At 36.5% G+C, this 17,729-nt stretch overlaps 1 protein-coding gene across 5 annotated transcripts in view; it reads right to left on the bottom strand.

Moving 5' to 3' along the window:
* The window catches only part of EML5 (EMAP like 5), a 106,029-nt gene that overhangs the window by 26,690 nt on the left and 61,610 nt on the right, over positions 1–17,729 (bottom strand). For all 5 annotated transcript variants that reach the window (XR_009726480.1, XM_061359954.1, XM_061359955.1 and 2 more), the window contains exons 20-27: positions 16,814–16,941; positions 14,913–15,054; positions 12,994–13,146; positions 12,019–12,150; positions 10,944–11,032; positions 10,006–10,182; positions 8,865–9,066; positions 7,141–7,267 (exon numbers count right to left, since the gene is read on the bottom strand). Coding sequence is in view for 4 of the 5 variants with exons in the window: in XM_061359954.1 (XP_061215938.1) it covers positions 7,141–7,267; positions 8,865–9,066; positions 10,006–10,182; positions 10,944–11,032; positions 12,019–12,150; positions 12,994–13,146; positions 14,913–15,054; positions 16,814–16,941 (1,150 nt within the window). In the remaining variant the exon portion in view is untranslated. The remainder of the gene's footprint in view (positions 1–7,140; positions 7,268–8,864; positions 9,067–10,005; positions 10,183–10,943; positions 11,033–12,018; positions 12,151–12,993; positions 13,147–14,912; positions 15,055–16,813; positions 16,942–17,729) is intronic.

Below are 17,729 nucleotides of genomic sequence, written 5' to 3'. Positions count from 1 at the left end.
CACAGACTACTCAAGCCTCATTTCTTCCTCCCTTTCTGCCCCCCATTTCATTTATGGAAAAGAAGGCAGAAAAAACAAATAGACCAGGAGTGCATATCTGATGTTTCATGAAAGCTGCAAAAACTGAAAGGACATGCTTCAGGCACAGGTTTATGTTATGGGAACTGAGCTGACTGGAAGTGAAGATTCCTCTGCTGCTTGGATGTAGAATGTGGCATTTGTATAATATGTCTGCTAATCCCTTGTGATCGAATGGGAGAAGAGGTAAAACTATCTCACATTATACAACCGCCTGAATAGAGCACCTATACTTAAAAAGACTATACAGATAAACAGATACAAATCTAGGTTGATATTCATCCTTAGCCAATCATTAGAGTATATTTACATCTGTACATTACCATACAAAAGAATCAAGTGAATGTACAATGGTCAATAAAACCTGACTTGACAATTCACACTCAGCCATATTATCTCACAGGTCTATATAATTTATGCAAGTACCCACCTAAGGCTAAGTCTATATTAATTCAGAGCAGTGGAACTAGAATGCAAATTACAAGGTTTTTTTAAAGGTGTGAAAGCTAAAGGTATTTTTCATTTACTATTTAAAGTGCAGGCAAGTGAATAATGGCAAATACAACATGGTCATGTACCTGCACATATAACTGGTTGCATGCCCAAAAACTGCGTGCAAAAAGATGGGAAGGAGAGCATGAATAACATTTTGGGGTGAATGCACATATGGATGGGGTCAGTTTGCACATGCGTGAGGAGAGTTCCAGCCATCTATCATACGGAAAATAAATACCTCAATATCAGCATTTTACTTTCAACATGAAAATATACTTAGTGTGTATATATATATATTAATATTTCTTGTTTTAAGACTGTAAAAATGGAATACAAGCACTTTGAAGTAGTTTGTGAAACAAAGAAAGCCCCATTTCATGGTTTTAGGCATTATTTCAGTATTATTGACACTGCTACCCATATTGTCTTGCATGATGCATGTTGTACTTCACTCCCTATTTTTAGTATTGATACTGAGTTTCTAAAATTATTAACAGGAAAAGGGATGGTCTTTTGTGGTTAATATAAACTGACATCAACTCTTCAAGTTCCATGGTAACTTATGACAGTGTCAATCAACATTTAATTCTCTTTTAATAATCCAAGTGTTCTTTTGGACGTGATTTTGCAGAGTGAATTTCAGCTGTTAGAACAAAAGAAGTCCCTTCCTGTGAGGGTCACTATAATTACACCTCATACTTTGGGGCACTGAGAATTGATTTTGCACTAGCCTTCAGCATAAAGTGACTTTCACTGGCCAAAGGTGTGGGCAAGCATGAACTAATTTTAAAAGGAAAAGGTCTTTCCATTTACTCTTGGCAAGATTTTCAGTTACTTGTGTAACTTCTTATGTCTGATTTTCATTAGAAGATAATGAAACCTGCTAGTTTTTAAACACTGCTTCTTGACAGTCATTATTCATAATTATTTTCATATATCCTATGAATAGAGTGAAAGGTGCACAGTATAGCACCCAACATGACAGACGGCTTTTTAAGGAAAATGAGAGATGAGAGTAAAATACAGGCTAGATAGCAAAATAAAAGCATTACCTGGAACCTCTTTTCAGCAGCAGGTGGGAAAGAGAAAAGGATTATTTATACAAGTTTGGCTGAAAGCTAGGTGTCTGTGAATTATTAACAGAAATAATTATATTTGCTTTCTATTTTTTTTACTTCTTTTTACAAGGGGATTATTCACAACTTCAGAGGTTATATAAATCTATTACTTCTATAGAAAACTCCCATTCATTTAAATGGGAATTATAAACAAGAGTTGGCATTAGAATATAATTCTTAGTAATTATTCCTACTGCAAAAACAGAGAAAGCAAGCAGAAGCAGACCCAAAAAGCTGTGAAATATATCAAGTGTTTCAAGAGTTGGCAAACACAACACCTGAATTACTCAAACAAAGGTTGTGCAGGTTTAACTTCACGGAATAAGCATGTCTGCCAATGACACTAAGTTACGTGGTTCAGCTGATACACTGGAGGGAAGGGATGCCATCCAGATGGACCTTGACATGCCTGTGAGGTGGGCCAATGCCAACCTCATGAAGTTCAACAATGTGAAGTGCACAGTCCTACACGTGGTTTGGGGCAATCCCAGGCACAGCTAGCTACAGGTTGGGTCTTAGCAGTCTTCCAATATCCGAAGGGAACCTAACAAGGATGTTGGAGAGGGACACTTCATCAGGAACTACAGCGATACGACAAGGGGTAATGGGTTTAAACTTAAACAGGGGGGAGATTTAGGTTAGATATAAGGAAGAAACTCTTTACTGTTAGAATGGTGAGAAACTGGAACAGGTTAACTTGACCGCTAGCCATAAAAATGACTGATACACAGATGTCCACTGCTCTTAGGAAAACTGCAGTTGTGAAGGGGAAAATCAGTTGTGGTTTGTTTTTTTTTTTTAACTTCTGCTATTGCAAGGAAAAATAAAGTAATTTTATGAGCTAAACCAGGAAACCTAGAACAGGACCATACCTCTGCTGGAGAGGTAGTATGCACATTCTAGAAACTGCGTTTACATTTTGAATTAAAGAAACACTGGCAGAAAATCATTATGTTACACTGAATGTAGATTCCCATGTTCCATACTTCACAGAGAAACTACCTGCTCACCAGACTGCAGTGCTTTGCAGCCTTTTTTGCTTATTTTCCCTTTTTGACCCTAGGGATTCTTCTATTCATTTCCGTAGAGCTTTAGCAAAAAGGAGTGACACTGCTTTGACCCAATTCGTGATGTGAAGTTTTGATGGACAAACAGCCTAAGCCTCTGATTTCCTACATCACCCTACCACTTACAAGGTAAAAGGTGAGATCAACTTAACCTAATAACATCAGGATCAAAATAATCTTAAGTGCATCAATTTTTGATACCCAGGTGAATAATTTCTGACTCTATATCCAGGCCATGGTATTGAACTACTCCTGGCCTCACAGATGTGCTTTTGTGAGACAGAACTAAGAAACAGACAAGATTTCAGGTATGCTTTAGTACTCTATTGTTTCTCTCATTTAATAATCTGGATACTAAAAACCGTATTTCCTCTATACAGAGGGGACATCACTAATCAATCTTAAGTAGTAACTACATTTTTGGTATTGTCTTCATTTCCATCTTCTCCCATAGAGAATGCACTCAGTAAGAAAAGAGATTCAGGTAACTTTCTGATAAGGAATCTTCTTTATACACAAACTCAAAATTACTTGAAAAACATTCTCAGAAGCACATTCTACACTAGCATGTACTTCTATAATAGCATGTAGAATGTGATCCTGAGAATACAAGGATTTTAATGAAGTGTTACTACATGAAACATATCTCTTCTAATGTCTGGCAGTCCATGTAACAAGCCTAACAGAATGCCACAGATGTACTTGGAGAGGAGAGAGATACTGCTTCTGTGAGAAGCTGCTGAAAGCTTCCCCTGTGTCCAATATAGACAATGCCAGCTGGCTCCAAGACAGACCTGCTGCTGGCCAAGACCAAGCCCATCAATGACAATGGTAACACCTCTGGGATAATGTATTTAAGGGCAAAAAAAAAAAAAACCCTGGGCAATAGCAGCCAGAGAGAGGACTGAGAATATGTGAAAGAAACAGCTTTGCAGCCACCAAGGTCAGTGAAGAAGGAAAGGGGGAGATGCTCCCGGCACTGGAGCAGAGATTCCCCTGCAGCCCATGGTGCAGACCATGGTAAGGCAGGCTGTGCCCCTGCAGCCCATGGAGGCCCATGAAGGAGAAGATATCCACCTGCAGCCTGGGGAGGACCTCACATGGGAGCAGCTGGATAAATCCAAAGGAGGTTGTGTGATCCTATGGGAAGTCCATGCTGGAGCAGGCTTCTGGCAGGATGTGTGGCCCCATGGAAGGGATCCACAATGGAGCAGTACATGAAGAACTGCAGCCCATGGAAAGGACCCAAGTAAAAATTTGTGAAGAACTGTCTCTCATGGGAGGGCTCCTAAGCTGGAGCAAGGGAAGAGTGTTAGGAGCCTTCTCCTTTAGTAGGAAGGAGTGAGAGAAGCAAAGATGCCTCACTCCCTGTCCCCAGGTGCAACTGGGTGGGGAGCAGGCTGAGAAATTGGGAGTAAAGTTAAGCCCAGGAAGAAGGGAGGGGTGGGGGGAAGGTGTTTGAAGATTTAGTTTTTATTTCTTATTATCCTACATGGATTTGATTGGCAACTAAATAATTTTTTTTCCAAGGTAAGCCTCTTTTGCCTGTGACAGTGATCTCCCTGTCCTTATGTTGACCTACAAGCCCTTTGTTAACATTTTCTTTCCCATGTTGGGCTGACGAGGAGAGTGACACATTGGCTTTAGTGGGCAGCTGGTGTCCAGCCAGGGTCAACTCATCACAGCATTATACCCAAATAAACCAACGCAGAAGGAAACTCTGTGTGAGTTATACACATTCTGTATAACTTGCAAAGAAACTGACTTTACAGATACACATTTTTTAAAAAGCCCAAAACCAGAATTAATTTGAGATGGTGGTGTGAATGCTCCATAACTGGCAGTGTTCAAGGACATGCTGGACAGAGCCTTGGGTGACATGGTTTAGTGCGAGGTGTCCCTGCCCATGGCAGGGGGGTTGGAACTGGATGATTTTAAGGTCCTTTCCAACCCTAACTATTCTGTGATTCTATGACTTAAAATTTAGGTCAAGACTGTGGCTTTCTTGATTATGTCAAGTTGTCTGCAGAAGGATACACAGAGAGTAACACAATTCCATCATCTATCACCATAGGGATGTGATTTCATTGTGGAAACAGGGCCCAGGGAGGTATGAGGGAGCTCTCCTTTCTTAGCCTCTGTAGGTCCAAGTGTACTGGCAGCTTAGTCTACAAGTCTGAAGGGTGCCCTACAGCCTATGGATTTGTTCTACTACAAAAATAAGAGTATGTTTTTGAGTAAGCATATATTCTAAGTAGAATGTTTTTGAGTATGCATATATTCTAAGTAGAATATATGCAAAAACTTATTACCTACTGCTGGCAGCCAAGCTAGCTACTCTGCATGTTATATGGATGATACTTGGACCTAGCAGGTCAGATGCTTTAGTACAGATGCATTGGTACGTAAAATGCTGCAGCCAAGAAAGTAACACTCCTCTTGTCCCTGAAGCTTTATTAGCTCCAACACAGCGGTGCAGACATGGTGATACTGCTTATACAGCCACTTCAGGCATCTCTACAACATGCTCCCTGAAGATCTTATTCCATGCTGGACCTCCAGACCAACACTGTGATACAGTCTTACAGAAGTCCACAAGAAGCTAGGCTTCTTGTTAGACTGTATAAGCTACTTAAGTGAAGCTGTTCCTTAGCTGCTGCAAAGTCATGAGGAAAAGAGGAGGCGATTTGATAACTTCCCCCCAAATACTCTACTTAGCACCCTTCTCACAGCCACTCAGACTGAGAACTGGGCTTATTTTTTGTCCCTTATCCCTTTTCCACCCATTAACCAGTTCCTATTTAATAGCAAAGAGTTAAAACCTTCACTTCTATTTCAAAGTATCACTACTTTTCCAAGCAGCTTAAGTTATTAAAACATGTTTGATCCTGGAATCTGTATAAATGAACTTACCTGACTACCCCCTGCCTTCATATGAAGCAAAAGGGAAATAAAAATAAAATAAAATTAGTATCTATGAAAGCACTTTCATAGATAAACTTTTCCTAAGCTTACACAGTATTAACATCAGCAGAACAGAAGTTAAAATGCATGCAGCAACCATATTCTGATTCCAATTTTCACCAAAACTTTTCTTTCAAATTTTAGGGCCCCAAATTTTTAAACAACGCAGGCAATGAAGTCCTTTCATGAACTTTTATGTGTTCTGAATCAGAACCTAGTTACCTTACAACAGAACTGTCTTTAATATTTTTATGTGTGAAACTTAAAAACACAACTCACCTTCCAGAAACAACTACTGAAAGAAATACCAGAGGCTTATAATTTCACTTAAAAATCACAAATCATACCTTTCACTAACAACAGCAAATATAAACTCAAAAAGTTGATGCCACGTGCAGTATTTATTTTTTTATTTCCACATCAAATAAATTATTTAATAAACAGAAAGACAGTTTCTAATTTTAGATGCAAGACAGGGAGCTACAGCTTCATACAAAGGCATCCATTATCTCCTTCAGCAGCAAAACTTAAAAAGATGAGATCAAAACACCTACGTAAGTCATGTTGCATTTCTCAACAAAGGCATCACAGATCTGTTAACTTCACTGTGGAAAGAGGCATGTACATTGTAACAGAACCCCTCACATTCTTGCAGGAAGTTCCAACCCACTATTTCTCTATACTGTTACACCTAACTATACTGTGCCATGTTTTCCACACTTCCCTCTTTTTAATACTAATCTTCCTCAATTGTTATGGTTATGTCCTTGTGGTTATAAATAATTTCACTTTCTCTACTTTACTCGTTGGTTTTATTCTACTCTGCTCCCCACCCCCTTCTCTTCTAAAGCATACAATAGCAAACCAAGCAATGCAACTACCACTGCAAAGCAGTCAACTTCATTTTCCAAGATTCATTAATAGTAAAGGCAGAACCAAGAATTTTTCAAAGAAAGGTAGAAGTTACCTGGAGACAGAAAGAATGCAAGGAGCAGTTGAAACTAAATTAGTCAAATTAGTTTGCTGCCAAAATAAAAAAACCTGAGAGCTGTTTTTCAATAAAACAGTTGTACACATTCATGCCTATAATGCCATCCCTAGATATCACTTGGTGTTAAGTGTCAAAAAAAACATATTATCAAATATCAGCAAATAATTCAATTACCTCAAGAAACTCCCCAAACATAATAATACCTATACATCATTTGTAGTCTTTGGTGTTCTCTGAAAAATATACAGCCTAGTCCTTTGGCAAGGCTTTTCTTAAGTTTGGTGGAGTTATTTTCCACCAAAGAAACATTTCAATTCTTTTTATACATAACCTTTTAAGTTGTATATATATTCCAATATAATTATATTTTACTGTTAATCATCTTTTCAGATTGCTTTCTTGGTTGGAATTGTAATTTAGCAATTACCTTTCATCTAAGGTTGGCTCCTTTTGTTGCAGGTGAGGCTTAATTCCAAACATTGGTCTAATGTTTGTTGATAAGGCTTTGATGGTGTAATTAATTTCATTTTCCCTTGTCACATCACTGTCATAACCTAGCAAAATCAGAGTTAAAAGTACCAAAACAAGAAATCAGGGAAAAAATAATCATAATTTGTTAATTTGTGCAGGTTTCAACAATGTACTGTAATACAGGAACAGTTATACCATGTATAATTAGTAACATAAATACACAACAGAAAGAAAGTAGCTGGGAATAATGAACATTGTTAATGAGACATTCTAAGAAAAAAATTCTCTACAATATCTTTGTGGAAAAAATTATTAACAAAGATTAAAGGGATACTCAAAGATACCCAGTTTCTGCTTTGTTGCCCTTAACTCAGTGTCACTAACAAAGGACCTCACTACATGACACCTGCTGTTAAATTCTGGAGGACTTAGCACCATGTTGTTCTCAATTTCAGGATTCATCATTAGGATGGAATCTATAGGTCTGCAGAGGTTTTCTACCCAATGCTTAGGGAGGGACAGTCAGGCACATCCAGATGATGTTTACTAAATTTGGCAAAAAAGCTAACAGGTGAAATAGTAACAGGATTGTGACCATCCTTTTGGCATGTTTCCCCCCCCACAAACTCTGAGATTACTAATGCCAACTTAAGAATAGCTCTCAACTCTAACTGCAATTACTAGGACCTGATGAAGATAATTTTTTGTGAAAAATATGTCAATGTATTTTCTTGTAAAGATTCACTTCTCTTTCTTTTATAGTATTTTTTAATACACAGCTTAAGAGGGCTCTGTGTAAAGCACTAGAGCCTAGGAAAGGTTATTGGGCAAAGATGTGCTAACAGGTCACAGGCAGAAGCTGGACAAAAACTCTGAAGACTGCAATTTTTGATTCAGAAAGCTAAAGCTGATCAAGTCCTCCCTGTGGGCAATTAAATTACTTTGCAGATGTACTCTTTAGGATTTTTAAGCAGGAAGACAGTGCATAAACTTTTTCTCCAATGAAAGTTTAATATGTCTCTAATATTTAAAGTGTCTCTTAGGTCATCTAACATGTTTTAGTGAAAACTGAAGTTAATTTATTACGCAGAACTATATAAAGAGTAGCAGTGACAGTTGAATAATGCTTGAAGACTGAGGAATTGACAAGGAGGAAAAACAGTACTGGGGAGCCAAGAGAACAAATTTGGAGGTTCATGAACCCTTGGAATTATAACATGAAGAAAAACCCACAAACATTAAGTATGGCAAAATCAACAAAAGTTAATTCTACAAAATGTAATTACCACTTTATAACTACTGATATGATCTTGGAATAAATTTTTCCATGTTATGGAAACAGATGCTACAACATCAAGATAACTACACAGATTTCAACATAATTCCATTAGAAGTAGTGCCCAAATCTAAATTGTAATTCTATACAGATTTGTTTTTAAGTTACCTGTAATTGGCACTTAATGTTTTTCCTTTTAAAAGATGTCAAAAGTCTTTTTATACACTCTGAATCAAAGCAGTAAGTCACTTTATTATCATTTTCTTCACAACAGTTTATCAGTCGTTTGCTCAAAAGGAAATTTTACTTAACGTTTTTGAAGCATCTTCTCTACTTAAGATCAAAACAATCTCAAGTCTTCCTGAGACAGCATGATCCAGCTAGCTTTATAAATTATTACTGACCTCCATCTTCTTCAGAATCTAGATCAGATTCTTCACTGTCACACTGCCTGCTATCCCGATGTCCTTCTATCTCATAAGTCCACAGCATTAAAGAGGTGTCTGCTCCTCCAACAGTGACCAACAAACTGTCATCATAGGTCCAGCGGACATTTGTTACATGGGTACTGTGAGCAACATACCTCTTAAATTTTCCAAACTTTCCCTAAGAAGGGAGAAGAAAAGGCACAGATCAAATTTAACCAGTCTACTAGATAAAATGGAAATGAATTGCTAGTGCATAAGCAACATGTTCTTAATTTCTTTACAGTTAATGCATCAGCTGCTTTGCATTTGTATGTATTAGATGACTTGCCAAGATTCTCTCCTATAGCAATCTCATGAAACAATAACCATATTTCCATACCAAGCATGCAAGAATGTTTGTAAACAGATTCCAGCAATAAACACGGCATAATTTTTCCTAAGAGAGGAATGAATCTAACAGATTAAGAATAAAATATACATAGAATATTTTGAGTCAATGCTTGTGCGTTGTTACCATCCCTAGCATGGCAAAATATTAAAAATTGAGATCATTTGCTGATAAATATACAGGAAAACTAGAAAGGTCCAAATAAGAGCATTGAAAATATAATGTGCTTCTGGAATTGATTTTCTATGATACACGATTAAATAATATTAAAGCTCTTCATCTTAGAGAAAGTTGGCTGAGTTTGGACAGAATGAAAGTCTATAAAATTATGAGTGAAACGAAGGTGTGGAAAAAAGTGTTCATTTTGTTCAAAACAAGGGCCTAAGGGGCTAAAAAAGATGCCGATAAAAGCACACTGAGAATATTAATACCTAAGATATTATTAAAAAGTGCCTGTCCCAGTCTCATTCTTACAGGTTTTCCTATGCATTTATCACTGTCAGTGATAGCACACTACATGAAATAGCTCTTTAGTCTGACTTGGAATGGTTATTCTTATTAACTCAAAGCTTAATGCATTGCAAATTGCAGAGTAATATTGAATGTCACCTTTGATCATAAGGATAAAATTATAAAAGCATTATTTTGTTCTGAGTGATGAGTTTTTATAGTTTTGAAAAGGCAGTTTTATTAACCAAACTTCTGCATGAACAGCTGAAAATTACTTACTTTAGCAGGGTATCGAAAAAGTTTCACAAATCCAAAATCATCTCCTGTGGCTAATACTTTACTGTCACTAGTGAGGCATGAAGCAGTTACGTCTGTGACTTCACCTATTATGGGCCAGATTCCTTCACAGCAAGAGCCCAAAACACTTGTCCATGATGCCCAGCCAATCTTTTCTGCCTACAAAAACAACCCATTTAAGACAGAGCATGCTTTTTCCCAGGCAATTTTCTTTCATATCCATTTTCAAGAAAAATGGATTTCTTGCACTGAAAGATACATCACATCTAAAAGATAATATTTCAACGTATCAACCATTTATTTCCTGTCTATTCAGGATTTCATTTGAAATACTTAATTTCGCCTCTCTTAACTTCCAAACCCCCTAGAAGTATTTAAAAAATTTTGATCTTACCTTCCCTTCAGCTAGATTAAATGAATAAATAAATAAATAAATGAAAGATTTACCTTTTTCAACCCTGCCTTTCAATCTCATAGAAAAAATTACTGGAAAGTTATCCATTTTCACTGTCTGTCTTACAACAATGCTCTGTGTGTGAAAAAGCAAATTAATATTACTGACACAATATACTACCCTTGCCTATGTATATCAGGCTGTAATAAATATTACTGTATTGCGTTGTATGTAAAGATAGACATGAGGTCTTCTGGGGCAATGTTTGGGCTAACTCATCTGCAATAGATTTTTAAAGGTATTTAGCTACCAAAAGAGGCATTCAGAAGTCCAACAAGATTTTTGAGTTTAAGTCAACCAAAGGTCAAAAAAAATAAAATAAAAAAAAAAAAAGAAAATGCCAAACCAGAAGCTTTTTCCAACAGACCAGTTACATTTGTTACACATCATTCCCTCTTATGTGGCAAGACAGTTGTACCATAACTCTAATTTGCTAGAAAGTTAAGGTGGCGGTCTATTTCCTCACCTCCAAACTAGGAATTGTCTGTTTTTTCCCACGAGGAGCTTCAAAAAACAACTGCTCTTTAGCACCAGTGTTGACTTGCAAGAGCTTCCCTATAAAACATATTACGTATTCTATATTAACATTACATAGAAAATTCCATTAAGACAAACAAAAACATATTATTTTGAAATTGTTGCTAACAACATTAAATAAATTATTTGTTTCCACTGGAAAAAGTTGCATATGTAAACAGAGGACCTGGAAGTATGGGCTTCTGAAGATCTGCATCCTTTGACCCTTTAAATTCACTGTCCTTCCTCCTCTCTTTGAAAACTCTCATAATGCATCACTTTTCTCTCCTGTTTATGATTGTCCTATCAGATGGTATGTAAAATGTACTGGTCTAATTCAGAACTTGTTTGTGTCAACTGGCTGGCCAGTATGCATGAGCTTTTGGGGTTGCACACACGCTGCCTGGCCAATGGCTGAAGCTGACTTCTGCTTGCCTTTATAATAATACTTTTCTGAGAGAAATTCTCATTAATGTTTCTGCCCTATTCCTGTTTTCAAAATTCTCAGAGGCAGCTAACTTGTAGCACTCTTTCAAATTAAATTGGACTGTTTCGAAAGTGATTATGTAGAGGAATAACAGCAGAACTAAGAGACTGCACAATTGCACTGCCTTGGTTTTGTATGAAAACAGAACTAAAATTAGTGTTTAAATTAATCATGTATTAAGACCCAGTCTTTCTGCTATTTTTGACAAGGACGCACATTCCTGAGCTACAGATGCAACTGCATTACGCAGTGCATTATGCTAGAATTCAGGTAATAAACACAGATGTGAAAAAAAAACAAACCCAACCCCTCAAACAAACCAATCTGCAGAGACAGTTTTTCCTTAAAATACATCTCGTAATGATATAAATAGTAGTAAAATTCATATTTTTAATATTTATTCAGATGCTGTGAGCATATTCATAAACTAAAGAAACAAATCTGTCAGTGATAGCATAAATTCATACTGCAGATGTACTGTATTTAGTCTGTAATGTAATGAATCTTCCAGCAGATTTTCAGAATGAATGTTACTCGCCTCTTATGTCCCAGTCCATGTGTGTGATATAACTGGAGGCTCCCTTGCATATTCCTACTCGTTTACTGCTCATTACATTGTAAATATCTACAAAGTTATCACAGGATGCCACAGCCAAGTACTTTCCAGCCCCTAAAACACATCAGTACAAACATAACACATTTTCAAAAACTGCAGTGCTCTGTATATTAAACACAAGTACATTCTGGAACTGAGCTATATACAACTCAGATTTCTTTGAAATGAGCTTACTAATTTATACATAGTCCTTGACAGACTGATGTTAATATTACATAATCAAGATCAGTATGAAATATACAACCGTTACATCATTACATCTTCAAACAGTAACAAATCTTTGATGAAATTTTAAACATTTATTGCACTCAGAAAGTAGTAAAGCTTAGGTTCCAGAAAGTAACGCTGCATGAGAAACAGTATTGCTAATTTGCATCAAATTTCTTCTACAGAAAACTATTTTCACTAAAGCAGTATTATTAGTTTGTTTAGGCCATATATCCAAGTTCCTAAATAAGAGCTGTACTGTTTACCTAGCCTCAGTGGGAGTGCTAAGCACTGCAGGAGGGAAAGAACTAAAAAGATGCCACCAGAACTTTCTGACACAACAGTTTTAAGCATTCTAATTAGCTAAGAGTAACCTCAGTGAAGATCCAAATTTATGCAGCTCAAAGTGGAACCCTAGGGACCTAAGGAGGCTGCTGGATATTCATGTTTTAAAATTGAGTGTTGTATTCAGGAGGTTACTATGAGCAAGCTTATTCCAATAATCTCATCCTCAAATGAGGAACACAGTCCTTGAAACCCAGTATTTTTCAAAATGTTAATATTAACCTTGCTGGCTTGTTTGTTACATGTAAAAAAGTAATACAAATCTCAACTTCTTTTTTTTTTTTTTTTTAAGGTGACAAAGCATGCTTAAGCTACCTTGATATAAAAATCTTTTAAATCACTTACCAGGAGAAAAACGGATCTCTGAAATAACATCTTTCCTGTGCTGGAAAGAGACTAGATCCTCCAAGGTATCTGCATTAACTATCAAAAAACTTCCATCATTGAGACCAACGGCTAATGCTTTTCCATCAGGAGAAAAGCAGCAACATCTGCCTCCTATGAGGAATACAGAAATGGCATTCAGGTACATTTACAGTGCATGATTTCTCTTTTAGAATTATTTTTCCAGTAGCAAAGGAAAGCTATTTTTACAGTATATAGTCTAATAAAACTTTTTTAGAAGCTGTCAAGATAATTTCCAAGTTCTAAATCTGTGACAGCACACAGAGGTTACTGGCAAATGAATACACAAACAACCCCAGATTCTTAGATGACATTTTATTAGCATACTAATTGACATATATTCTAACTTAGTAATACAGATTAATCACTACTGTCTATGTATTTTAAATTTTCTCTCCTTATTAGTATTCAGTGCCAGTTGTTTATTACCATTTGTTCTGGTAAAGAGAACACAACTGGAAAGGACCTTCTAGACTCACAGAATCCAGTTGTTTGCTATCATGTTCACTATGTCATACAGTCCTTTTAATAAACATGTCAAGTTTCATTTGAAGAACAGTTTAATTTCCAATCTAAATTTATTTATGGTCAGATTAGACACGTTGTTGTTGGGTTTTTTTGACACCAGAATTTTCCATTAGCCTAACTAAGTTTCTCTACTATTTGTTCCTCTGATTAACTTGGAGAAAGTAATCCTTTATTTAGCTGACTCCAGCACACAGCTTCTCATTCACTATCCTGTAGCTCCTCTTTCTCTATACTCAACTTTCATTTTAATTTCATTCAGTTGAACACAGATAAGAACTGTACACCAAAAAAAGATTCTGATTAGTCTCTCATACACAACCTGAATACTTCATTATGCGCTGGAAAAATACCTCACTATCACACATAATTGTCATCCTGTGATCAGCTACGTCATCCTGAGCTTTCTGCTCCTTAGTTACTCCTCAGCTACACAGACATTTTTCTTACAATTGGCAAGTCCTGCCTTTTTTCATTACCAAATATTATCATATTTCGATCACTGCAGTCTGCAGAAGTATCCAGCTCTTTCTGTACAGTAGGCAGCTGCTTTGTAAGATTGTCAAAGCATCTCAGAATGTCTCATCAGCAAATTAAGTCATTGCAGTCCTTATTTTTCTGCCAAAACTACTTTTAAAAATATTAAATACCAGTTTTAAGACTTGAGCAGACTTCACCAACTTGAAACTTTGTTTAATCTCTGCTTGTATCAGCTCACAGCTTTTCTTACATTTACCTTAATCAACCCAAATCATCTTCAACTAAGCTTCCCATAATGCTTTTCTGAACACCAAAAAGATAATGCCTATTGTATAACTTAGTCTAACACAGCACAGTTATCATTAAAAGCTTGTTAAGGCCAGATGTCACTTAAAACAGGTTTCCCATCTGGCAAAATAAAATCTAGTGATGTAGTATACAAGTAAGAATTTTATGACTTTTCTCTTTCCTTGACATTCCAGATTTTTCTAACATTTACAAAGAAGTGAAATTCAATGTTACTTTAAAGATTTCTTCCAAAACTTTCCAAATTTGAAGTCCTCCACTGTTCAAAAAAAGGCTGCATTACTACAAACTGTGACAGATTTATGTAACTGACCCAGCTTTCATTGTAAATTCACTGACTTAAAACAGCAGAATTGCAAATAATTCTAACAGTATTAGAAATCATTCCTAAAGATTAATTAGCTTAAGGGCTACAAAACATTTGAACATAGCATCAGTAAAATAATTTGAGCAAAGAAAGGAATTTATTCAATCTTGCTTTTCAAAGATTCATAACACTAGTGAACGCCAACTGAATTCAGTTATATTTTTCATACTAAGCATCTTACCCTTCTTCAGTTTGCGAACAGCTAACATACAATGGCTAGGAGATAAATCCCATATTCTTAAAGTTTTGTCATCACTTACAGTGGCACAAATAGGTAAATGAGGATGAGTAGCTAAACCCCAAACTTCCCCCTCCATGTGACCCTGAAAAACACAATGAATAAGATGATTTTGTATTTTAAACTGAAATATGAAATAATAAATTTAAGGAAGTTAAAACCCCACCAGCACCAACAAAGACAGAACATGCAGAATATGCATAACTTTAGAGGATTATAAAGAAGTATCTGAATAGAAACACAGAACACCTGGAAAAAAAAAAACATTACCCTGCTACTTAAAGTGCAAATTACAGTAACTAGTACTAGAGAAAACTTTTACTGAGAAATAATCCTCACCCACATCTCTGCCAGTGACATAATGGGATCAAGTGCACTCTTAGCAAGTTTGCTGACGACACCAAGATCTGTGGCAAGGGACCAAGGGACAAGACAAGCTCAAGAAGTGGGCCCACACAAATTGCATGAGGTTTGACAAGGCCAAGTGCAGGGTCCTGCACCTGGGTCAGGGCAACCCCCAGCAGGGAGTGAGAGCAACCCTGCAGAGGAGGACTTGGGGGTATTGGTGGATGAAAAGCTGGCATGACACAGCAGTGTGCATTTGCAGCCCAAAAAGCCAACTATATCCTGGGCTGCATTAAAAGGAGCATGGCCGACAGGTAATGGGGTGTGATTCTGCCCCTCTACTCTGCTTTCATGAGACCCAAACTGAGGTACTGTGTTTAGTTCTGTACTCCTCAGTACAGGAAAGATATGGACCTGTTGGAGAAGGTCCAGAGGAGGGCCACAAAAATGATCAGAGGGCTGGAGTACCTCCCCTACGAATAAAGGCTGAAAGAGTTAAAGTTGTTCAGCCTGGAGAGAAGAAGGCCCTGGGGAGACTTCATTACAGCCTTTCAGTATATAAAGGAGTCTATAAATAAAGATGGGGACTGACTTCTAAGAGGGCCTGTTGCAACAGGACAAGGGGTGATGGGTTTAAATTAAAAAGGAATAGATTCAGACTAGATATAAGGCAGAAATTTTATACTACGTGGGCAGTGAAACACTGACACAGGTTGCCCAGAGAGGCGGTGGATGTCCCATCCCTGGGAACATTCATGGTCAGGTTGGACAGGGCTCTGAGTTACCTGATGTAGTTGAAGATGTCCACTGCTCAGTGCAGGGGGTTTGGATGAGAGGACCTTTAAAGGTCACTTCCCACCCAAACTATTCTAAAATTCTATAATTTACAGTGTTTTCTTTACAGTTGTTCTAATCTATTCTTTAAAAAAAATAAAATCTAGTTCTTTATTGGATGCTCAGAAGTGTGAATTAAAGATCCACAGATTTTTATTTAAGTGTGAAAGAAAATCACACAATACGATGTAAAAAAATCTGTTTTGTAGTCAGGCTTAAGAAACATGGTCTGTTTGGTATGGCAAAGAAAATGAAAATGTTTTTTATGCAATTACAGAGAAAATCTAAAAATCATCCTCAAAGAGACAGCTTTTTTAAATTCTAAGAGTAATATGTACTAAGAAAAAGCTAGTAATGACTTTGGTGAAGGATCCACTGTTTCATACAACTTTTTTTTTAACAGAAATATGATCTCTGTCCGTTTGGAAGGATGAACTTGTTGAACAAATCAGTACATGAAATTCTGTGATCTGTTTTGCTCATTAAAGAGTCATAATGTTTTAGCCTAGCATTAAAAAAAAATATATAAATCTATAAAGTGATAGTAACTTGCTAACTTCACTAGTAATTTAAATGCTTGTTATTTCACAACAGTCTTTACTTGAAAAAGAAAACAGTGTTACAGTGTTTGTGGTATGGAGTATTGGCTGACATTCAACACGTACCTGAACCAGCAGAGTTACTGGTCCACTTTTATCCACCTCTAATATTTCACCATTCTTTGTGCCCACTAAAATATGACCATGTCCTAAAGATATGGCACGTATAGAAGGATTATCTTCTAAGAGAAGACCTAGAACATTCAAATGTTAGAAGACAGAAGACTTTCAAGCATCCCTTAAAATGCATTTTTCACACATTACATTCTCATTGTAGAAGAAGAAAATCAGTAGTACATAAGTAAAATCATTCTTGCATGGAAGAACTTAAATGTTTGGATTCATTTGGGAGTATTTAGCAGTTACCCAACTGACACTAATTTTTCTTCTCAGCTGAGTATCTCCAAAGTTGATTCAGCCTCACTCACTGGCAGCCTTTGTGAAAAATTGTGCATGTGAACTTATCAACTGTACTACTATACTGCTGGCATTTATGGTACCTTCTGATCTAGATTTTTATTTTACAGATATGAGAATGAGATACTCTGTGGAAGAATGTTTTAATTAATGGGTGTTTCCATTGATGATTTTTGAAAAATCAAACCACACACATTGGAAAATAGGTAATGTAAACTGGGGGGGGCAAGAGAAGGCTATCTTGAATGCTACACAGGAAAACTGTGAGCTAGCACCAAGATTAAGAATAAACGGTACAAACAGAAATAATTATTAAATATTTAATATTTAATATTTAATTTAATAAATATTAAATTATTAAAAATATTAAATAATTTCAAAATACATATGCATTTACAGAAAACTGAGACAGAGATGTACTAAGACCTTACAAAACTGACCACAATTCTCCTTTCCATTCCTCTTCCAAAACAAGAAAGATCAGACAAGATACTTCACAATTAGAAAAATAACAGGCAGTTTGGTTGCTACTTAAAAATGAACTGCCTGGGTGGGGTAAGATCAA

This window comes from Neopsephotus bourkii, unplaced genomic scaffold (genome assembly GCF_033783945.1).
Source record: "Neopsephotus bourkii isolate Nb327-2 ecotype Australia unplaced genomic scaffold, CSIRO-AGI_Nbou_v1 NB_998, whole genome shotgun sequence".
In the NCBI taxonomy this organism is placed as follows: domain Eukaryota; kingdom Metazoa; phylum Chordata; class Aves; order Psittaciformes; family Psittacidae; genus Neopsephotus; species Neopsephotus bourkii.
This window is presented reverse-complemented; position numbering and strand designations above follow the sequence as displayed.